This window comes from Aquarana catesbeiana, linkage group LG03 (assembly GCF_042186555.1).
Source record: "Aquarana catesbeiana isolate 2022-GZ linkage group LG03, ASM4218655v1, whole genome shotgun sequence".
Taxonomy (NCBI): domain Eukaryota; kingdom Metazoa; phylum Chordata; class Amphibia; order Anura; family Ranidae; genus Aquarana; species Aquarana catesbeiana.
Genome location: NC_133326.1, coordinates 468,286,014 through 468,311,296, shown reverse-complemented (window position 1 = coordinate 468,311,296; position 25,283 = coordinate 468,286,014). Strand labels below are relative to the sequence as shown.

Below are 25,283 nucleotides of genomic sequence, written 5' to 3'. Positions count from 1 at the left end.
TGAATTCCAGCCTCAGGCCCAACTGAGTCAGCATAGTTGGCAGAATGTTGCCGTAAAAAGTTGTGTAGAACACAGCACGCCAGGATGATATGGTTTAGTTTGTACTCCGCCATGTGTATGGGTGTAAGAAATAGGCGGAACCGGCTGGCCATGATTCCAAACGTGTTCTCCACCACTCTTCTGGCTCTGGCCAGCCGGTAATTAAAAACCCTCTGGTCCGGGGTGAGGGTCCTCATCGGGAATGGCCGCATAAGATGGTCCCCCAGCGCAAACACTTCATCTGCAACGAAGATGAATGGGAGTCCTTCCACATTGTCTTCTGGAGGTGGCAAGTCCAAGCTGCCATTCTAGAGACGCCTGTAGAACTCCATCTGGCCGATGACTCCACCATCGGACATGCGGCCATTCTTCCCCACGTCCACATACAGGAACTCGTAAGTAGCCGACACCACTGCCAACATCACAATACTATTGAACCCCTTAAAGTTGAAATAGTATGACCCCGAGTTGGGTGGTGGGACGATGTGGACGTGTTACCCATCAATTGCCCCTCCGCAGTTAGGAAAGTCCCACCGCTGGGCAAAGTGGGAGGCCACAGTCTGCCATTCCTGTGGTGTGGAAAGAAACTGTGGAGTCAAACAAGAAAAAAAATTAGTCATTTTTCACATAAACAGGGAAAGCAGATTAGACACAAACATTCTTGGCCAACATCAAGATAACATTTATTTGAGGGAGTTTTTAAAGACCAAAGTATAAGGTACACCTCCCCCACCCCCTCTCATGGGCCATTTCTAACATTATGGGGGGGGGGGGACTCTTGGACAGGTAACCCTCTCCACTTCATTGAGAGATGAATGCCTGAATAATGTGTGTTACTTTGGCCAGCCCCTCCTTAGTTACACTATTGGCAGCTCACTGGACAGGTAAGAAGTGTCATAATACAAAGATATAAATACACATTGTACACATTTGAGCACATTTGGACATTCTGTTATTACCTATCAAGATAATAATAGTATACAAAAACTTTAAACAGTACCATTTGAAAATATACAGGCAGGCCCTTGCACTACATGCTTTGGGGAATTTATCCATAAATCTGACCACAAAAGAGGTGGGTAAAGTGTGTATGGGTTTGGCAAAGTCAGCAGATAGATGATTGAGGATAGATAGAGAATTGATATCAGCTGACTTAGCAGTTGGGGGGAGGGAGGGTTCCAAATGATTTGGGGACCCCCCCAAAAAAAGCCTCTGGCACTCTGCCTGAATTTAACACAGTTCACATTTAAAAACATTTTAGGGGGTGTTTGGGGTAAAGCACTACTATGGAGCTGATAAAATACATTGTTAAGTGACTACATGAGGTGAATATAGGGCCAGGAGACCATGCTGGGGAGGTTAGTGAAGGCAAATATGTAGGAAGGACAAAAAAAAAATTAACGAAAAATCCAGCATGCATGTGGACAAAGGGGACATTCACAGCATATTACAATCATGGTAATTAGGGAATGAGGAAAGAAATAAAATATATTTTCAAACATTAAATACAATAAAATGTGATATTAAAGGATAAAAATCTTACCTCAATATACTCCTTTTGCAGGACCTGGATGATGGCAGAACAGGTCTCTGGGATAATGATCCCCAGAGCCTGGGGGGAGATGCCTGTCGAGAACTTGAGGTCCTGCAGACTTCTCCCCGTCCCCAAGTACCACAGGGTGGCGACTAGCCTCTGCTCCAGAGTGATGGCTTGCCTTATGCAGGTATCCTGCCTGCTAATATAAGGGGTCAGCAAAGCCAACAAACGGTGAAATACGGGGTCCATCATCCGGAGAAAGTTCCTGAAATCATCAGAATTATTCTCACGGATCTCACGGAGCAAAGGCATGTGAAAGAACTGGTCACGTAGGAGCAACCAATTCTTGGTCCATGAACTCCTCCCCACCCTGTTCATGGACTAGACTTATGTAAAGGTAAGGACCCCAACACCAAGCCCCCGCACAGCACGAACTCTACGAGGAGTACATATACGCAACATGGCTAGAAAACGGTCGGCTGCTCAGAATGAAGTAACAGAACGCACTGAAGAACAGCAAGGCCTGTGAAGAGCGACCTGAAAAACAGTAACGAACGAACAAGAACACAATGACAAGAGTCACGCGCCACTTGCTGCACGCACTGAAGAGCAGATACAAACCCACAAGCACAAACTGAACAGCAGAAAACAATCTGAAAACCACGAGTCTGAAAAAGCGCGAATCGTCTCTCACCAAACTTTTACTAACACGAGATTAGCAAAAGGAGCCCAAAGGGTGCTGCGCTTGGTTCTGAACTGGCCTTTTCTAGTCTTGTTGTACGTGGTGTACGTCACCGCGTTCTTGGCGATCAGAAATTCTGACAACTTTGTGCGACCATGTGTACGCAAAACAAGTTTGAGCCAACATCCGTCTGAAAAAATCCATGGATTTTGTTGTCGGAATGTCCAATCAATGTCCGATCATGTGTACAGGGCATTACACATGCTGTTTTACTAATGGAAGGTACGGCTCACTCGAGTATAAGCCGAGGGGGGGGGGGGGGGGGGTTTTCAGCCAAAAAAATGTGCTGAAAAACTTGGCTTATACTCGAGTATATACGGTAACTCACATTCATACACAAACGAGGTTCAATTTAGACAGGAGCCATTTAACCTACCAGCATGTCTTTGGAGTGTGGGAGGAAATCTATGCAAGCACAAAAAGAACATGCACACTCCAAGCAGGTAGTACCTTGGTTGGGATTCAAACTTATTACCCTATTGCTGCTAGGCGGAAGTGCACACCACTACATTCATATAAATGGAAAAATATTCAAAATGATTATATTTTTCCCTTTAAGAGTGTATTGGTCTATTAAAAACTGTATAGCCATCTGTAACAAACCCAACTGATTGGCTATTGATTTGTGTACCAGGTTTTATGATGACTTGTCTAGTGGGCAGATTACACAAGTGAAAACTGGTTAATGAGATTTGGATAGCCCTGGGTCTTCTTTCTGGGGAACTGGTGCCAAACTGTCTGGGTGGGCACTGATCTGAGTCACCTAGGCTTGTCTCAGTGACTAATTGTTAATTAGCTTAGTGATAATTAGATCAGCTGTTGATTAGCTTACTGTTTATGTTAGCTGTACATTAGATTGTTAGTAATCTAACAGTAATATTTAACTGTAATATCATTGTAGACTGTTAGATGCACTAACAATATTACTGTTTAAAGTTTGCATTGCTTAGCATAATGTGATCAAGCTCTTATCTGATCTTGTGTGGTATATATTCTGTGTGAGTTTATAATAAAGTCAGTTCCAGTTTGCACCTAAGCTGGTGTCATCTAGTTCTTGGGTGCAATGCTGAGCTATAATACTGTACCTGGTTCCTGGTTGGAGAGAGGAGGAAGCTGTATCTTGGTGGAGACACCCAGGCTGGGTGCCCGGCGGTCTACCACACTATCTAAGGCTCATCATACATCTCCAAATATGACAGTTCAATCTCTGTACAAGCAACTTTAAATCTATCAAAACTATGTAATATATAGACCCACCTAAACTATTTGATAAAATTGTATACAATCAGGCATACTTGTTGGGAGATCTAAAGCAGATTGTACAATCAGATGATACCTTGTGAGGTGAGCTTAAATGACAATTAAAGGCATCTGTATGTGTAGCACAGACCTCTTTTGTCTGGTCCTGTTGTTAACCCAGGTTCTGATCCCTTAGTGGAGCAAGCAGCCAGGCACAGGGTATTTGCAGCCAGATGCATTAAATCTCACTCAGTCCTCAGACAGTAATCAAGCAGATAGTATCTTTTTTGTTGTTTTATTTGTTTGTAGAACTGGGATAGAGAGTGAGAAAAGCTTTTGGATGCCCAGAACTAAACAACTTGAATGAGGACACTATCTTAAAACAGATGACCAAAGTAGAGCAGAATCTTCTGTACAGACAGTAGCAATAGCTCAGCACAGGGGGCTTTCTCTAAGGGCCCAGCCCAGGCAGCAGGTCTCGAACAGTCCCTCTAGCAAAAAGGAGTGTAAAGGCAACAGTCTCTCTTCTGAGAATTTTCTAAGGCCTACTGACTTTGATCTAAGCAATCTGAAGGCCTTCCTCCAGCTTCGGTTGACACTGTCACAAAGTCTCCCAGGAGGATCCTCTTTGGGTGTTGCCTTAAGTTTTCCTGCGACCTTGGGGTGATGTTTCAGCTCCTTGAGTAAGCTAGAATTATCCAGACGTTCACAAAGCTTCTTCTAAGCCTTGGAAGGTTTAACAGCATTTCCACGCTGGGTCACTCTCAAGCAGGCAGAGGACCCTACTTTCTGCTCTCACCCTTATATAAAAATTCTAAGCCCCCTGCTGGTCACTCTTAACGAGGGATTGGCTGAGTCTATATACAAGGCATATTTGTGTCTCAATTTCTGCACTTTCTGGACACTAAAGCTTATAGTGGGGTTGGTTGGGGCGGGGGGATGGGAGTTAATGGTTCAGAAACAGAGGAAGTGCTATCAAATAGCAAAACAGTGGAGAGGACTAGGTGTGGCCAGGTGCTGATTGACAAGCTGCAGGTTTGCAAATCAGCAGTGACAATGCTGACTGCAACATTCCCTGTAACATCTCATTCCTCTGAAATGCAAGTAAGCACAGCCTCCATATGGGTGGCTAGTCTGCTCTGAATTCAGGAGCAGTGCAGCATTGTTGCCTCTCCATGCCAGGAGCTGCATTAGATGGACTTCACTAGCATGATCAACAAGTATTTGTGGGACTTTGAGGCTGGGTTCACAATCGTGCCAGTTGGATGTGGATTTCTCTGCATCCAATTTGCATGACAGGAGATTGTGACCGGCTCTCTATGGAGTAAGTTCAAATATCTCCAGAGTGGCTGTGAAGCGGATTGCACAGAGGTCCTGTGCGTCTTTGGTTCCGTTTCAGGGCCGAATTCAGGCAAAAATTCAGCCCTGATTCGTCCCTGAAACAGAGAACAGGGACGCACCGGACCCCTGCTGCAAGCCGCATGCGGCTTAAATGTGTACCCAGCCTAAAGGTGTCCTTGGGGAAAACTGGAAGTGCAGATGCATTTAAAATTAAAGCGTATCCATGGTCAAACTGTAGAATCATTTCCATATTGTATTTGATTTATTTCTAGCCTTTACCTGTTAATATCAACAATGTAGAAGTCGGTAAACTTACTTTGTGAAGAATCCCATACATTTACCTAACTCCCATCTCAAAAAGTTGGGAGGTATGCATTTACTTCCTCAAATTTTGTGACACATATACACTATGCCTCGAATATGCATTACTGTGTCATACATTTCATAGAGCCTGCCTTCTGAACTACAAAAGTGCTGAGTGGAAGAGTTTCAAGAGGTGAAATCAGTACAATAATCTCTGCTTGCAGGCAGAAAGGTGTCATGGGATATGTAGTCCTTGAAAGTAAACAGCAAAGGAGAAGCTGCAAAACATACCAGGGAGTTGTGGGAAGAGACAGTCAGCAGACAGGCAGAACTCACAATATAAAGGGAGATTTTTCAAGTAAGCCTAAATTGGATTGTAAAATAATACATACTGTTTGTATTATTACAATGTTGGTGTTACAAAATGAAAGTGTATGCTGTGACTATAGATTTCTTTTACGTTCTGGAACAATTTTTTTTTTCTAATAAGAAGGCATAGCTCTACAATAACTGACAGTTGTGAGCGCATAGTTAGATTGGAAATAAGCCTGCTTTAAACTGGAGCAGCATTTTGTTACCCCACTAGAGGGAGAAGTGACAAGAAGCTTCAAGCTAACAGTAAATTATGTCCCTGACTCAACTAATTACACTTTGCTCTTATTCTGCATGTTTCTGTAAATCTCCTCAGTGAAAGATGTTCCCCCTGGAATTTAGAACAATGAATGCAATTTTTTCATACTATCATAAGTAATATAAAAAAGTGCAGAATTAATAGCATAAAATAGGTAACGAAATGAATAATAAAGTAACTGAATAGATAATTACATTATTAACAAATAATTGAATAGGTAATTAAATGTTATACGGTACTGTGCAAAATTTTTAAATAGGTGTGAAACAAATGATGTAAATTAAAAATCCTTTCAGAAACAGAAGTGTTAATAATGTATTTTTATCAATTAGTAAAATGTAAAACTAAATGTAGGGCTGGATTAAGAGCATTATGAGCCTGGTGCTGAGGATTTTGGGAATAAATAAAATGAAAACACAAACAATTTTTGTTAAAATACATTCATTATTAAAACAAATTAAATTAAATGGAGAGGGGGGTAAGGGCGGGTGAGATAGAGAGAGGGATAATGAAAGAGAGGGGGGTAAAAGACGGGGAGAGGGTGACTTTGGGTAGCTTAAAGCGGAGTTCCACCCAAAAGTGGAACTTCCGCTCATTTGTGTCCTCTCCCCCTCCGGTGTCACAATTGCCACCTTTCAAGGGGGGAGGGGGGACAGGATACCTATCTTTGACAGGTATCCTGTTCCCACTTCCGGGAGTCCAGGCCACGGCTGTGACATGACCCCAGGGCTTCCTCCTCCTCTCCCTGTCGCCAATAGGAGAGAGGAGCAGGGCCTTGCACATGCACAGCAGGGTTCCCGGCGTGAAGCCATAAGGCTACACTGCCGTGTTCCCTTACCTGCAATGTGGAAGCCCAGGTTCTGCATCTGGGGAAGCAACTGTCAGCACTGAGAAGTCCCTCCATATTAAAGGAAAGCCAGGAATGTACACGGCAGGTGTCAGCAGGGGCCAGCACAGAGGCGGGTGGAGACAAAGAGGTGCAGGAACTAGCAAAGAGTAGATGGGTGACAGTCAGGAAGGATAGAGGGGGAAATGCCAGGGAGACCGATCCAGGACTGGAGCATCCCTATAAGTACGCTCCATTGATTGACATTGGTGAAACCAGTCAGGGACCTGCACTGCTGGAGCTGAGGGACTCTCCTAGCTGCCGGGGGAAGAACTCCTCCAGTGAGAGTGGGGGGGGGAGTGAAGGGAAAGGAAAGACAGATTCTGGTGGTAGGAGACTTAATTCTTAGAAGGACAGAGAGGCCAATCTGTAACAAAGACGTGAAGCACCGAACAGTATGTTGTCTACCGGGTGCTCGGGTTCAGTACATCACGGATCTGGTGGACAGATTACTGGGAGGGGCTGGGGAAGACCCAGCTGTCATGGCAGATGGAGTGTCCTAAAGAACGATTTAAGGGACTTAGGAGCTAATTTGAGGAAAAGGACCCCCAAGGTAGTGTTCTCAGGAATACTACTGGTACATCGAGCCACACCAAAAAGGCAGAGGGAGATTAGGGAAGTAAACAAGTGGCTGAAGAGCTGGTGTATCAAGGAGGGGTTTGGGTTCCTGGAGGACTGGGCCGACTTCTCAGTTGATAACCGGTACTATAGAATGGACGGACTGCACCTAAATGAGGAGGGTCCAGATCAGCTGGGAATGAAGATGGCCAAAAAGTTAGAGGGGTTTTTAAACTAGACGATGAGAGGGGAGGGTCCAGAGGTAGAGATAGTCAGCGCAGAACATATTCCAGAGGGTAGTATTGGGGGCATTAGTGGTAGGTTGACCAAAGCACATAAATCCAGGGTAAGTATAGTAGCAAGTCCTAGTTGCAATCTCGGAACACCCAATAAGAAGATAATATGCGACCGATCTAAGCTACGTGACATGTTCACCAATGCCAGGAGCCTTGCGGACAAGATGGGTGAACTAGAGATACTGTTGTACAAGGATTTTTGGATTTGGATTTTGTGGGAATTTCAGAGACCTGGTTCAACAGCTCTCATGATTGGCTGGCAAATATTCAAGGGTTTACCTTTTATCGCAAGGATAGAGAGGGTAAAAAAGGGAAAGGGGTATGCCTATATATCAAGAATAATGTACAAGTGAATGTGAGAGATGAGGGAGCTAGGGAGGAGGTGGAATCCTTATGGGTAGAGCTCCAAAGGGATGAAGCTAGGGGGAAAATAATACTGGGAGTATGCTATAGGCCCCCTAACCCGAGGGAGGAAGGGGAGACAGATCTCCTAACACAATTTAGATTAGCAGCAAGGATGTTAAGTGTTATCATAATGGGGGATTTTAACTATCCAGACATAGACTGGGTGGAGGGAACCGCGCATTCATCTAAGGCTCGCCAGTTCCTAAATGTCTTGCAGGACAATTTTATGAGTCAGATGGTAGATGCACCAACTAGAAATAAAGTGTTACTGGATCTACTGATTACCAACAATACAGACCTGATCATGGATGTGGAAATACGAGGCCATTTAGATAACAGCGATCACAGGTCAACTGGCTTCAGTATAAATCACACAAATAGGAAACGTAAGGCAAATACAAAGACACTGAATTTCAAAAGAGCCAACTTCCCTAAACTACGAACCTTGCTAGAAGGCATAAATTGGGATAAAATCTTAGGAACAAAGAACACGGAGGAGAGATGGGTTTGCTTTAAGAGCATATTAAATAAGGGCATTAGCCAATGTATCCCATTGGGTAATAAATTTAAAAGAGCGAACAAAAGTCCTGGATGGCTTAACTCCAATGTAAAAATGCATATAAAAGCAAAGGAGAAGGCCTTCAAAAAATACAAGGTTGGGGGATCATCATCAGCATTCAGACTTTATAAAGAATGCAACAAGAGATGTAAGGGTGCAATAAGGACGGCTAAGATAGAACATGAAAGACACATAGCGGAGGAGAGCAAAAAAAATCCCAATAAATTCTTTAAGTATGTAAACAGTAATAAAGGGAGGACAGACCATATTGGCCCCATAAAGAATGAGGAAGGACATCTGCTTACAAAGGATGGGGAGATGGTGAAGGTATTGAATTTATTCTTCTCCTCAGTCTTCACGAGGGAATCGGGGGGCTTCAGTAACCAAAACTGCAGTGTTTATCCTCATGACACATCACAGGAAGCACCTCCATGGTTAACAGAGGACAGAATTAAAACTAGACTTGGAAAACTTAACATTAATAAATCACCAGGACCAGATGGCTTGCACCCAAGAGTACTTAGGGAACTCAGTCAAGTAATTTAATTTTTACTGACAGTCTACTGACTGGAATGGTACCAGCTGATTGGAGAAAAGCCAGTATAGCACCAATATTTTAAAAGGGCCCAAAATACATCCCTGGGAATTACAGACCAGTTAGTCTAACATCAATAATATATAAACTCTTGTAGGGGATGATAAAGGACTATATACAAGATTTTAGTAATGAGAACAGTATCATTAGCAGTAATCAGTATGGATTCATGAAGAATCGTTCTTGCCAAACCAATCTATTAACTCTCTATGAGGAGGTGAGTTGCCATCTAGATAACGGAAGGCCCAAAGGCGTGGTGTATCTGGAGTTTACAAAAGCATTTGACACAGTTCCCCATAAACATTTACTGTACAAAATAAGGTCTGTTGGCATGGATCATAGGGTGAGTACATGGATTGAAAACTGGCTACAAGGACGAGTTCAGAGGGTGGTGATAAATGGGGAGTACTCTGAATGGTCAGGGGTGGGTAGTGGGGTCCCCCAGGGTTCTGTGCTGGGACCAATCCTGTTTAATTTGTTCTTAATCGACCTGGAGGATGGGGTAAACGGTTCAATCTCTGTATTTGTGGACGATACTAAGCTAAGCAGGGCAATAACTTCTCCGTAGGATGTGGAAACCTTGCAAAAAGATCTGAACAAATGAATGGGGTGGGCAACTACATGGCAAATGAGGTTCAATGTAGAAAAATGTAAAATAATGCATTTGGGTGGCAAAAATATGAATGCAATCTATACACTGGGGGAGAACCTCTGGGGGAATCTAGGATGGAAAAGGACCTGGGGGTCCTAGTAGATGATAGGCTCAGCAATAGCATGCAATGCCAAGCTGCTGCTAGCAAAGCAAACAGAATATTGGCATGCATTAAAAAGGGGATCAACTCTAGAGATAAAATGATAATTCCCCCACTCTACAAGACTCTGGTCCTACCGCACCTAGAGTATGCTGTCCAGTTCTGGGCACCAGTCCTCAGGAAGGATGTACTGGAAATGGAGCGAGTACAAAGAAGGGCAACAAAGCTAATAAAGGGTCTGGAGGATATTAGTTATGAGGAAAGGTTGCCAGCACTGAACTTATTCTCTCTGGAGAAGAGACGCTTGAGAGGGGATATGATTTCAATATACAAATACCATACTGGTGACCCCACAAAAGGCATAAAACCCTCTCAGTTACTGAAAAAACAGACTGATTTCTCCCATCCTTAGGACAGGAGAACCAGCCTGTAAATTCCAAGAGATGCCAGACCAGAGCAGTCAATAGCAGGGGCAGGACAGCAAGAGGAGGCTGGGAAACCCCACAGTGGCAGAACACCAGGCCCCGGAGGCAAGACAACCTTTGCAACCCTGATAGTTCTCCCACTGCTTTGGATTCTTATATTTTCTTGGTATGCTGGTGACATATATATCTTGTTTTCTGCCACCCTGGGGGACCCCAATACAGTAAGAAGGGAGCTCACTGCAGAACATGTGAAAGGGCCGTTGTGGGGTCGTAGTAAAGGGACCCAGTATATATTTATATATCTATATCTATATATCTATATATCTATATAGATATATAGATATATATATCTATATATCTATATATAGATATATATATATGCATTTTATAGTTGCCCCCCTACTTTTGTCCCTGTCCCCCCATGTGCCCCCCTAAATATGACGCCACTGATTAAAATTAGAAGAGCATCCAGGCCAATTCTGACATTTCTCTCCTACATGTAAAATTCATCATTTTTTTGCTAGAAAATTACATGGAACCCCCAAACATTATATATGCTTTTTTAGCAAAGGCCCTAGAGAATGCAATGGCGGTCATTGCAACTTTTTATCTCACACGGGATTTGCGCAGCAATTTTTCGAACACATTTTTTGGAAAAATCCATGCTTTAAAAAAAAAAAAAAAACATTAAAGTTAGCCGAATTTTTTTGCATAATGTGAAAGATGAAGTTACGCTGAGAAAATAGATACCTAATATGTCACGCTTCAAAATTGCACACGCTCGTGGAATGATGCCAAACTTTGGTACGTAAAAATCCCCATAGGCGACGCTTTAAATTTTTTTACTGGTTACATATTTTGAGTTACAGAGGAGGTCTAGGTCTAGAATTTTTGCTCTCGCTCTAACGTTTGCGGCGATACCTCACATGTGTGGTTTGAACACCGTTTTCATATGTGGGCGGGACTTACTTATGCGTTCGCTTCTGCGTGGGAGCACATGGGGACAGGGGCGCTTTAAATTTTTTTTTTTAATTGTTAGTTTTATTTTTATTTTTTTAGTTTGACACTTTAAAAAAAAAAAATTTTGATCACTTTTATTCCTATTACATGTAAACATCCCTTGTAATAGGAATATGGCATGATCAGTCCTCTTTACAGTGAGATATGGGGTCGATAAGACCCCACATCTCACCTCTAGGCTGAAGCCTGAAATCATAAAAAAAACGAACTCGGCTTCCCAGCCGAGGCGCCGCCATTCATTTGAATGCAGAGGCCGGGTGATGTTATAACTTCGCGCCCGGCCTCCGAACGATCATAGAGATTCCGGCGACCATCTGGTTCACCGTAAATCTCTATGGTCACCATCCGGGGCCGCGGATCCTGTGTCTGACTCACTGATGGAAGCGGTGAGTAGGTAGAAGCACCGGAGGGCGGCGGGAGGGGGGAGCGGTGGAACAGCCGCTATGATAGTTCTTATGGTGTAGGGAATCGCAGGCACTAAAAGAAGATATCTGAATGATGTCTGTAGCTGCAGGCATCATTCAGATATACCCCCCGCAAAGTCAAGAACGCCCTGGATGTACCTTGGGCGGGAAGTGGTTAAACTACGTAGTGGGTTCTTTACTGTAAGAGCAACAAGGTGGTCCCTTCCACAGGCGGTGGTCTCAGCGGCTGGCATTGATAGTTTCAAGAAACTATTAGATAAGCACCTGAACGACCTCAACATACAGGTATATACAATGTAATACTGACATATAATCACACACATAGGTTGGACTTGTGTCTTTTTTCAACCTCACCTACTATGTAGCTATGCAATTATGGAAAGGCCCAATAAACTGAGGTGCGAACTTCAGAGAGGGAACACGAAGTCGGAGGTTGCGAGATGACAGCCAGTCCCTGTCCCCAACCTGGTAGGAAGGCGCAGGCAGGCGTCTGTGGTCAGCATGGAGTCTGTACCTCTCATTAGCATGTTGCAAAGCCTCCTGAACTTGTGCCAAGTCGAACGAAGACCACGGAGATGCTCCGCTGGTGCAGGAATACTCTGCGGAACAAATGGGTCAGGCAACATGGAAGGTTGGAAACCATAGTTCGCCATAAATGCGGACAATCAGGAAGCAGAATTTAAGGCACTATCGTGAGCAAACTCTGCCCATGGAGTAAATGAGGATGGCAAACGTGATCAACTTCTCCAGCTCAGTGGGTATATCTCGGGCTGCTATCTCATCCTTGATGGTATCCAAGAGACCATGAGAAAAAGCAGCTATGAGGGCCTCATTGTTTCAAGCAACCTTTGCTCCCAGAGTACGAAATTCAATGGCGTATTCGGCAACAGTTCTCGCTGTTTGATGGACATGAGGCACTTGGCAGTAGAAGCGGAGCATGCAGGAACATCAAACACCCTTTTAAAAGAAGTCACAAACTCAGGGTAACTCAAGACAACAGGTTTTTGCGTCTCCCATAGAGGGTTTGCCCAGGCCAAGGCTCTCACAGAAAGCAAAGATATCACAAAACCTACTTTGCTTCTGTCCGTGAAACGCCTGGGGCAGCATCTCAAAGTATATCTCAACCTGGTTGAGAAACCCTCTGCATTGGACTGGATCACCCCCAAATCGCTGGGGAAGCAGAGCGAAACCAGACATACCTCTTATAGAGGTAATACTCGAGGTGGGTGCTTGCACAGAGACTGGAGCAGCAGCAGGGACGGCCTGCAACACAGGTTGTACCGAAGCAGCCACAGTGGTAGATTCCAGGTGAGCCATTCAACTCAGGAGTGTTTGTAACACTATGGCAAACTGATCCATGCTGTGATCCTGATCATCCAGTCTGGAAAAAATATTACCAACAAGTGGATTGACTGTATCTTCTGAATTCATGGCCTTCACCATTTGTTTAATTATAAAAGTAAATAGAACAAACGTAGTCAAAACATAGCCAAAGTTCGGTAACCGGAATGGATAGTCAGCCAAGCCAGAAAGTCAGGGATCAGTGTAGTGTAACAGCAAGCAGGATCTGGAGCCAGAAGGGATGTCAGCCAAGCAAGTCTTTAACAGGAATGCAGGAGATGTTGACCAAGGCGAAGGCAGAGATCCTCTGGGCTGGACGGCTTAAGTAGGCAGGACTGACGAGCAGGATATCATCAACAGGTGATTAACTGTGGAGAGATAGGAGCTGGCAATTAGCTGACAGCTGAGTGGCCAGCTCATAGAAGGAAGGGCTGAGCCCAGCCCTGACAGCAATGCACAATATAGTGCAGCCCTCAAAATTTCCACTTGCCTGGTCGCATTTGACAAGTGGAAATAAGCTAAAGAACGAGTGTGGAGCCGCATTGGAGGGGGGGTGCCACCGGCACCAGATTAGCTGTACAGCTTTCCTCCTGGCCGGGCAGCCACCACTGCTGCTATCATTAGGTTCAGAGCATGGGAGGTGCGGCAGGTCCAGACAAAGGGCAGGACTTTTCAAGGTCAGAAACAGGTGATTGTTTGGTCCCAGCAATCAATCACCTGCCTTTCACATGAAAAGTCCCACCCTTTGTTCGGACCTGCCGTGCTTCCCGTCTTGTGCGAATAAGGTAGGGCAGTGTGGGGAAGAGGGAGGAAAGGGGGAGTGCTGCGATGTTATAGAAGGGACATTCTGTAATATCAAGGGAGGACTGTGGTGGGGTCTGTGGTTAGGGATCTGTGATTGGGGGATATGTGATGGGAGGATCAGTGAATGGGGTGGTCTGTGAATGAGGGGGCTGTGATTGGGGGGAGAATCTGTGATGGGGATTAGTGATTGGGGAAGGGTCTGTGTTGAGGGGGTCTGTGATTGGGGATGATCTATGATGGGGAGGGGTCTGTGATGGGGGATTTGTGATGGGGAATCTGTGAGGGGGAGGGGTCTGTGATGGGAGGTCTGTAATAAGGAGGGACCTATGATGGGGGGAGCTATGATGGGGGGATCTGTTATGAGGGGGGTCTGTGATGGAGGGATCAGTGATAAGGAGGGGTCTGTTATGGAAGGGTCTATAATGGGGAGGGATCTGTGATGGGATGGTCTGTGATGGGGGTCTGTGATGGAGGGATCAGTGTTTGGGGGGTCTCTAATGGGGAGGGATCTGTGATGGGGGCTCTGTGATGGGATGGTCTGTGATGGGGGGTATGTGATGGGCAGATCTGTGATGAAGGTCTGTGATTGGGGGATATGTGATGGGGGAATTAATGATTGGGGTGGTCTGTAAATGAGGGGGCTGTGATTGGGGAGAGAATCTGTGATTGGGGGTATGTGATGGGGATCAGTGATTGGGGAGGGGTCTGTGATTGAGGGGGTCTGTGATGGGGGGCAATCTGTGATGGGGAGGGGTCTGTGATGGGGAGGGGTCTATGATGGGGGGGTCTATGATGGGGGGCTGTAATGGGGAGGGATCTGTGATGGGAGGATCTATGATGGGGGGTCTGTGATGAGGGAGCCTGTGATGAGGGGGGGTCTGTGATTGAGGGGTCTGTGATGAGGGGGTCTATGATTGGGGGGAGAATCTGTGCTGGGGGATCAGTGATTGGGGGGGTCTGTGATTGAGGGGTCTGTGATGGGGAGGGATATGTGATGGGGGATCAGTGATTGAGGAGGGGTCTGTGATTGAGGGGTCTGTGATGAGGGGGTCCGTAATTGGGGGCGAGGGGGGAATCTGTGATGGGGAGGGGTTTGGGATCGGGGGGTCTGTGATGGGGAGGGGTCTATGATGGGGGCTTTAATGGGGAGGGATCTGTGATGGGGGTCTGTGATGAGGGAGTCTGTAATGAGGGGGGTCTGTGATGGGGGAATCTTTGATGGGGTGGGTTCTTTAATGGGGGGACTGTGATGGGGGGAGCTATGATGGGGGAGATCTGTGATGAGGGGGTCTGTGATTGAGGGGTCTGTGATGAGGGGGTCTGTGATGGGGGGCAATCTGTGATGGGGAGGGGTCTGTGATGGGAAGGGGTCTATGATGGGGGGCTGTAATGGCGAGGGATCTATGATGGGGGGGATCTATGATGGGGGGGTCTGTAATGAGGGAGTCTGTGATGAGGGGGGTCTGTGATTGAAGGGTCTGTGATGAGGGGGTCTGTGATTGGGGGGGAATCTGTGCTGGGGGATCAGTGATTGGGGGGGTCTGTGATTGAGGGGTCTGTGATGGGGAGGGATATGTGATGGGGGATCAGTGATTGGAGAGGGGTCTGTGATTGAGGGGTCTGTAATGAGGGGCTCTGTGATTGGGGGGGAGGGGGGAATCTGTGATGGGGAGGGGTTTGTGATCGGGGGATCTGTGATGGGGAGGGGTCTATGATGGGGGGGCTTTAATGGTAAGGGGTCTATGATGGGGGGCTTTAATGGGGAGAGATCTGGGATGGGGGATCTATGATGGGGGGTCTGTGATGAGGGAGTCTGTAATGAGGGGGATCTGTGATGGGGGATCTGTGATGGGGAATCTGTGATTGGGTGGGTTCTGTAATGGGGGATCTGTGATGGGGAGCTATGATGGGGGGGTCTGTGATGAGGGGGTCTGTGATGGAGGGATCAGTGATAGGGAGGGGTCTGTGATGGGGGGGTCTATAATGGGGAGGGATCTGTGATGGGATGGTCTGTGATGGAGGGATCTGTGATGGGGGAATCAATGATTGGGGGGTCTGTGATTGGGGGGGAGTCTGTTATGGGAAGAGATCTGTGATGGAGGGGTCTGTGATTGGGAGGTCTCTAATGGGGAGGTGATGGTATGTGATGGGAGACCTGTGATGGGGGATCTGTGATGAGGGGGTCTGTAATGGGGGGATCTGTGATGAGGGGAGTCTGTGATGGGGGGATCTGTTTGCCCAATGCCTAGACCACATACCTTCATGATTGCTGCACCACTGGCATGGTTATATCCTTTTAGTCCTCTCCATAAATTTAGCAGAAATTTGTGCTTAAAGTAGAACTATAGACAACACTTTTTTTTTATTTTGGATAGATTAAGGGAGGGTTATAACCCCGTCAGGTTTTTTTGCCATCTCTGTCCCATTGGGGAGATTTCCCTTCATTTCATGCACCATAGCCAAGTGAGAGAAATCTCTGCAAATTAAGTGAATCCATTTCCATGTCCCCCGCTGGAAAATTTCAGGGAGGGTCTTAAACAGGAAGAGGTGTGGCCTTGACAGAAAGGGGTGGTCATATTTAAATTAGGGGGTGCACGAGTTTAGTCAGGCCTAGGGCAGCAAAAAAAAAAACAAAATACAGTACACCAGTGGCTGCAGGTCATGTCTCTTTGGCAATGGCTTTACCTCTGCATTCTCCAAGGTAGCACTAGCAACCATGGGGTCTATTCAGTAGTTAGGATTGACTGGTACTTGGCATGACTGGAGGTGAGTCTGGACTGAATAATTATGAAACATGTTATTTTGACAAAGGAGCCCAGGCTCGGAAGGGAGGAAATGCCAGTACTGCCCTATCAGTGAGCCTGCTCCTGAGTATTGGTTGATCTTTCTCCCATTATTGACTTACCATGCCTTGTTCTACAATGTGTCTCTCTGCGGAGGTGGCCATTTTGGTAGAGGCAGGACTTTGCTTCCTCATGTCAGACCCTCCAGCAAGACAAAGTGTAAGCAGCACAGTTGTGACATCACAAAATCTCACTTAAAATCTTCCGAGACTAGCAGTCAGAGGCAGCAGTACCTTAGATCTAACACTTCAGATAAAACGTATCGCACTTGCAGCACAGATTCATGACTACATTTGTAGAAATGAAAGTCGCACTGCTTAAATCAGGCAGCTTACATTTATTGCATATCCTCATGTTATCTTCTGCAAGGTTGACTTTTTCACACAACTATCTGCTTATAAAGCCCTGTGTTATTTACATCTAATATAACATGGCAAGTCCCTGCACAGTGTGATTTTGACATGACGTATCTTGTAGCTAGGAGACGGTTTTCCAATTTTCTAATAGGGTTTAAGCTGCAGTGTGTCAACATGATTGAGTTTACAAGGGAAAGCGGGCTAACCTTAGTGTATTTTTAGATTTCTTCAGTACATGGAAAGAAATAGGAACAGATCTTATAGAAAATACAGCTTGACTTAATAATATAACAAAAAGAAGCACCATCATTTTTATTGTATCTAATTTTTCACTGATCTTTACCAGGGCCATATACTGTATATCTTACAGTACTTTTGGGCTAATTTCTAGGGCAATACCATATTCTGGTCATGACAATTATTTTCAAGCAGCACGGTGGGTGACTAAAGAATTTGTACAAGGGATGCCATTATTTACAGGTACATAAGCCAGCAGGATCTCTAACTATTTTGCATATCTCATTTAGCTGTATCATGATTTATGTGGATCAGTTTCCTTATATGTAATAAAAAGGAGATGTGAAATTCTATTCAGTTAAATTCAGATCCCCCTGGTTGAGTGATCTGCTCATCAATTCATGTATTTCTAATTAGGTCATTTAATACAGGGGGATTTTCATATGATACATAAAAATGGTGTTTCTGGTGAGTGACTGTTTCTGTTTATAGCAACCTTATGGACTCACATACATGAGCTTTAAAAGAAAGTGCTCACTGTCACCCTGTCGCTGTCACACAATCACAAACAGCCATCAAAATGATTGAATTGCACTCTGTTAAACAAATGTAGCTATAAAGTCCATGTTGTTGCTGCTGCAGCCTTTGTTCTTCTAAATGACTACTCAGATTCTGACACAGACACATGTGGGAACTGAAAACTGAAGGAGTGCGTTAACATACAGCACCCTTGTGTGTACAGATTAAGGGAATTTTCATTCTTAAATATTAGCATAAAACTTCCTATATGTTTTGCAACCAAAGCGAGAGATTAAAGCTGGCAATACATTATACAATTTTCTTGTTCAATTTCCTTTAGATTTACCATCAACTATTTAGTGCAAGGGCCTGCCTGATTGCATACAATTTGAAAGTGTTTAGGTTTGAGCTCATATTATATGGTTTTGCTCAATTTAAATGAAAATTGTACAAGAACATTGTTATAAAGTATGGCCAGCATTGGTTTAGCATGAGTGTACAGCTAAATTGCCTCTGTCTGCCTATTTTCTCTCTTATGCCACAACTGCCGGCACCTTATTTGTGAGTGAATTGAACCTCACATCTGTCACAGAACTAAATATTATGTATGTTTATAATTTGAGAAAATCAATAAAGAGGGAATAAAAAAGAACTAAGAAATGCTGCACATTTAGGGCCTATTTACACCAGATACAGTGGGATACATTTTTCACTGCACTCCAACTGCATAGACAGTCCAAAGTCCAGGTTTTTCTATGGGCATAATTTACACTATAGCAGTGCAGTGCAATGCAGTGAAAACAGTACAGCAAGCTGCATTTTTCTACACTGCACATGCACAGAAACACAAGCAAATGCAGCGCATATAAAAGCCAAAAGAAGAAAGAAGATGGAAGTGACCTCAAAGGAAATGCAAGTTTAGGAAAAATATGCTGCAAATGCATGTAAAAACATGTGCATCACTGTGCATGCAAAAATGTGCATTAAACGTGCAGTTTCTGGTGTAAATGGACCCTTAAGCAAGCGCTGATATAATCATTACGTGTAAATTATAATGCAATTTGTGTGTAGATATTAAATCTGTCCCTAACTTAATTTATAATATATTTGTAGAATTGGTGGTCATTTTAACAAACATCTTTGGTATTTTGTCACATTTATACAATGTGTCCTAATAATGCAGTCCAATGTTTCTAGATTTACATTTAAATTACATTGTATGTTTTTCTGCAGATAACCTTTGGAGTGACCAGAATCTTGAGGCTGATCCTGATCTTCCTCCAGGATGGAGAACAATTCGTGATTCCTCTGGCACCTATTACTGGCATGTGCCAACAGGAACCACTCAGTGGCAGCACCCAATGTACAATTCAGGAATATCTCATAGTCTGAGTACTGTTCAGGAAAAGGTATTTTCTCATGTTAAATACATAAGCTCTACGTTGTTTTTCGGTGCAAGGTTCTGATAGTTCTCAATACTGATCTCTTGACACTGAATATAGTGAAAATTGAAGTGTGATGTTACTGAACTTTAAAGGGTTGGTCCACCCAAACGTGATAATTTTATTATAGGCAGAGTCTGGTTGATTGAGTATATTTCTTTATCGTCTATCGAGGGACAAAGGAATGAAAAAGATTCTAAAACATTTGGGTTATACAGCAGCCAACAGGAGCTTGGGACACTGCAAACAGAAAAAAGTTGTATTATAGCCCCCTATAACCCCCAACCGCCCCCCACCCCCCTTTACCCAGCATGTCTGTGTTTTTGAGTGCCCCTCCTTTTCTGCCCATAGAGAAGTATTTATTGCCAGAAGATCCTGTAGTCCCCTTAACAGTCAGCAGACAGGACATAATGGAGCTGCAAATGTCCCCTATGGGGGATAGTGTAAGTCCTGAGGTCTTTGTGGGACCTGACTATATGAAATAGGTCATCCTTCTGCGGCTGAGCTGCAGTCTTCTGAGGAGGTCACCTTAGTTTATATCTTCTTTATTATCCTCAATCAGGTGAATGTTCTAGTAGTAAAACTAAGATTTGAACCCTCACTCCTCGGGGGAAAATGCTGCCTTGTTCAGGATTAGTTTGGATAATTCCTTGAATCATGTAGTTGGCGAGGGGCAAGGCAGGTTTTTTTTTTTTTTTTTTTTTTTTTTACAATTATTTTTTTTTTTTTGTTATTGCTATCACAAGAGCAATGTTCCAGTCCATCCTTTTTGGAGACATCAAGGTCCACTAAACCCTTGATATCCCTCCTGTCAATAGTATAAAAAGTTTGGGACAGAAAGTTACAATTTGCCTGTGTACACAGCATCCGTGCTGGGAATTTTGACAGCTCTGAACCTGGAAGAGCTCAGAGCTGAACATTTTTGTTTTTTACAGTCTCAGAGCAGGAGGTCAACAGGGCATCTACCATCAGTCATCTCAAATCATGCCACCACAGCAGTCCCAGGCTCATGAAGGAGCAAGATAAGGCTAGAAACCAGATGGCTGCCCATTCACATATAGGAGCAACTCTACAGTCACCCATGAGCATAAGTAGAAGAAAACAAACCTGCAAACGAAGGTTTGTCTTCATTCTCTCACCGCACCATATGAGCTATGGACATGGCAGTAAACAAGTATTCATGGCCGTGATTTCGTCAGTGCACACTTAAAATGGTTACCGATCAAGTCTCCAGGGCCCCCACAACAGTCTTTAACTCCCCTATGAAGATCAGAGTGATGATCATGGGGGAGATGCATCTGCAAACTTTGAACATACATTAATCTATCTATCTAATATACAGATTGTGTGCTGGAAGATAATTAATACTAGGTTAATACTACTACTACTATTAAGACTACTACTGAAAAATAATTAATACTAGGTGAAGTTAATATTAGGCATACGATAAAACACAGAGACAAACGTTTGTATTATAAACGGATCACCGTACCAAACAAGGAAGATGTTAGAGCAGAGGGTCTTAACTGGGGTGTGAGTACCCCTTAGGGCAGTGTTTCTCAACTCCAGTCCTCAAGGCACCCCAACAGGTCATGTTTTCAGGCTTACCATTATTTTGCACAGGTGATTTGATCAGTTTCACTGCCTTAGTAATTACCACAGCTGTTCCATCTGAGGGAAATCCTGAAAACATGACCTGTTGGTGCGCCTTGAGGACTGGAGTTGAGAAACACTGCCTTAGGGTTATGTATCGCTAATGATGCAAGTATAAGACTGGATCTCTGAATAATTGAAAAAAAGTGAAACAGGATTCTCTGCATTATTAACCACTTCCCGCCCGCCCTATAGCGGATTGACGTCCGGGAAGTGGTTGTGTTATCCTGACTGGACGTCATATGACGTCCAGCAGGATAACATGCCGCAGCGCACCCCCGGGGGCGCGCATCGCGGCGATCGGTGGAGCGGTGTGTCAGTCTAACACACCGCTACACTGATCTTGGTAAAAAGCCTCCGGCGGAGGCTCTTTACCACGTGATCAGCCGTGTCCAATCACGGCTGATCACGCTGTCAATAGGAAGAGCCGTTGATCGGCTCTTCCTCACTCGCGTCTGACAGACGCAAGTAGAGGAGAGCCGATCGGCGGCTCTCCTGGCAGGGGGGGTCTGCGCTGATTGTTTATCAGCACAGCCCCCCCTCAGATCACCCCACTGGACTACCAGGGATGCCACTAGGACCACCAGGGAAGGGGCAACGTGGATGGCCAGGTATGTACCCCATGGCCATCCACATGTGCCCAATCTGTGCCAATCAGTGCCCACAAATGCCACCTCATTGGTGCCACCTCATCGGTGCCCATCAGTGCCGCCGTATCAGTGTCCATCTGTGCCGCCGTATCAGCGCCCATTATTGAAGGAGAAAGCGTACTTATTTACAAAAAAATTTAACAGAAACAAAGAAAAACTTGTTTTTTTTTTCGAAATTTTCGTTTTTTTTTATTTGTTGCGCAAAAAATAAAAACCGCAGAGGTAATCAAATACCACCAAAAGAAAGCTCTATTTGTGGGAACAAAATGATAAAAAATTTGTTTGGGTACAGTGTAGCATGACCGCGCAATTGTCATTCAAATTGCAACAGCGCTGAAAGGTGAAAATTGGGCTGGGCGGGAAGGTGTCTAAGTGCCTGGTATTGAAGTGGTTAAAGCTGAAATCAAAATGGACTTGTCAGCTGACATGTGAGTAAGATTCTCAGTAACTGGACCTCAATTCTATGTCTGATTGCACAAAACAGCAAAAATGTCATTAGTAGCTAGCTTGTCACTATTAGCCATATTTATATAAATATATTAATTTGAAAAAAATATAAATATTATAAATCCTTATGATTTCAGTTGTATAAATGCAAAGTAAAATCTAGCTATTGACAGCTTTGAAAGGCATACTTGTACCCAGCAGGACTGGTGATGATTTCAACAGTTAGGGGTAGAGGTAGAAGGACATATTGGGCAATCCATTGAAGGGTCTGTAATTGTAAAAAGGTTAAGAATCTCTGTGTTAGAGCTTTGTGGTAAGAATACAATATTGTACTGTACTATGTAGAACACTTTTTTCGCACTCTAAAATTTAAATTAGCAAAATGTGTTGGAGCTTTGGGGTAGGAATACATGACTGTACTGTTCTACACAGGACATCTCTAAAATTTACATAAGCAAAGTGTAAAATAAAATAAAATAATACAAAGGCACAATAGTTACATTTTGTTCTTATGCACAGAAAGTCCTTAGGACTTCAGTCAGTGATGTTTCTTCAGCTCGGCCCTCTCCTGGAACAGTATCTACATCGGGCAGAAGGTAGGGAACACATTCTAATTGATCAAAGTTAGCAGGTGGTGATGTGTTAGACTAAATTCTGTTGGTGTAGTGGGCTTACTTTATGTGCATGAGACATTTGTATTTCTGCTCCTGTGCGGTGACTTTGTATAGAGCAAGTGGTTGTTTGTATTGTAACGTTATAATGGCTAGAATGAATAAAAGCTGATACTTATTTTTCTGTTTGATAGGCTTTCGCTACCATGGCATGATGATGATTTATTTCACAATATCAATGATCCAAGCTGTAAGGTAACATCTTTATAAGCTATCTATACATTGTCCTCTTTAGTAGCAAGTGAACTATTATAAAACCAAGGTTCTGAATAAAGAGTATTTATACAAAATCCCCAAAAATGTATACTGTATATTGCAGTTTACCAGTCCTTAGATGGTATGGGCGTATTGTTATTCGTTTTTCAGGCTTTTATTCCTTTATTTTTTACCTGGTACATCAGGAAACCATTAAGAGGATACCTGTGATCTAGTGGGGCCAGATATGCAGGCTGCACACCAAAAAGATACAACTGTTTAAGTGCGGACAACACAATTTATTAGTGAAAATATAACATACAAAATATAACACATATACAGGATCATAAATAAAAATCACAGGGCCCCAAAACAAACATTTCAATGGGCCCCCAACAGAAAAAAAAAAAACATCTTTGTTCAACACCCTAATTACAGTTGCAGGTGACAAAGTAATGTAGACGATGCAATGGTGATCCCGTGGAAGTACCTCAGTACCACACCACCTCTGTGGCAGGATAGCGTTCGTCTATTCAGCCAGGAGGCTAAAGAAAAAGGATAAGTACACTTATCCTTTGAATGGCAAATTGTCAATGTCAACTTAACACAGTACCATGCATTGTAATATGTTGTGTTACAAAAAATAGTACATTATTATTATTATACAGGATTTATGGAGCGCTAACAGTTTGCGCAGTGCTTTACAACATGAGGGCAGTGCAGTTACAATACAATTTAATACAGGAGTACTTTTTGGTGCATTAGCAGCCTGTTCAAATGAATGGGCTTAATGCAACACACATTAATGCACTACGTAATGCATGTGCACTGTCACAGTACAACAGTGTGAATGGTCCCTAATAGAAATAAAAGTTTTAAGGACACGCACCCTCCTCCTCCACCATCACTATAATGTCCAGAAATTGTTCTCTCTGTCCCCTCCAGAAAATCTCCTGCGACTTCCCTCCTCCATCCCTTGCTGAAAGTGCCCACTCTCCATGGTAGCTAACCTTCCTACAGCTAAAGATGTTTAGTCATTCCCTATTTAGAATTTAATTGCCATAACCCCACAGATGCAATGACAGCTCAGTCGCTCGGGGGCCGAGGGTTGAGGAGCAATGGGTACCTCTGTAGTTAAATAATTCCCCAGTCAGACATCTGCTCTGCAGAAGCAGTGACAGCTCAACTGATCACTGCTATCATTTGTAAACAAAGACCCAGCACAGATAGGCTTCCACTGCTCATTTCCTCTTTCGGCTCTAATTGATAACCTCATCAAATGCAGAGCCCAACAAAAGAAGCGAGAAGTGGAAGCCTTCCTGCGTACTTCCTCAGCCTACACTGTAGACTGGTGACAGGGAATTAAAGAGACAGGCAAAGCTTGCATTTCCTGTAGATAGTAATGCGCCAATACTTCTTCTGCTACAGTACATTGATAGTAGACATGTGCACAACCAAAAAAATTTGTTCATTTTCGTTTCATTAGTTTATAATTTTTTTCGTTTTTCGGGTCATTCGTTATGATCGCGATTCGTAAATTCGTTCATTCGTAAATTCGTAAATGCGTTCATTCGTACATTCATTCATTCCTAATTCGAACATTCGTTCATTCGTACATTTGTACATTCGTAAATTCATACATTCGTAAAATCGTACATTTGTAAATTAGAAAATTCGGAAATTTGTAAATTCGAAGTTTGAAAATCCAAAAACCCGAAAATTCAAAAATCTGAAATAGTAACTAACTATTAAATTATAGGTATTGTAATTTCCTTTCAAACTTGACTGTCAGTGAACGTAACAAATACAAATTTAACCGAAGTTACGAATTATCCAAAATGAATGCTGCATCTAAACAAATGGAACGGAACAAATTAATAATCAATAATAATAATAAAACGTTGTTATTATTAAGTGTTCTTGCATAGCAAGACCACTTACTGTTATCTCACATATATATTATTAAGTGTTCTTGCATAGCAAGACCACTTACTGTTATCTCACATATATATTATTCTTATTATTATAGCCAAATTTACCACCCTAACTCCTCCCACAGTTTTTACACTACATAGACAAGTAATATACCGAAACGTGCGGATTGTTCCCGAATGGTGTGCTATTACTTTGTGGAACGTTTCGCCGAATGGTTCACGAAATATCGTCGTTTTTGCGGCGAAATTGGTCCCATAGGAATGAATGGGGAAACTAGAGTGGGAGGTGACAAAAGCTGGAAAATCAGAACATGATTTCTAAACTGCCGCCACTCCCTCATTTTCAAGCCCACCTACACAAATCTTATATCAAAACGTTCAGCTATCCCTGCTGCCACTAAACATGTCCACGGCTAAGCCATAGTCCTGATAGTTTTC

The 25,283-nt window shown here is 43.6% G+C and overlaps 1 protein-coding gene across 1 annotated transcript in view; it reads left to right on the top strand.

The window, feature by feature from the left end:
- APBB3 (amyloid beta precursor protein binding family B member 3) overlaps positions 1–25,283 on the top strand; it is a 169,925-nt gene that overhangs the window by 83,893 nt on the left and 60,749 nt on the right. Inside the window, exons 2-4 of the mRNA XM_073620865.1 lie at positions 19,087–19,262; positions 22,565–22,641; positions 22,851–22,911. Of these exons, the coding sequence (XP_073476966.1) occupies positions 19,087–19,262; positions 22,565–22,641; positions 22,851–22,911 (314 nt within the window). The remainder of the gene's footprint in view (positions 1–19,086; positions 19,263–22,564; positions 22,642–22,850; positions 22,912–25,283) is intronic.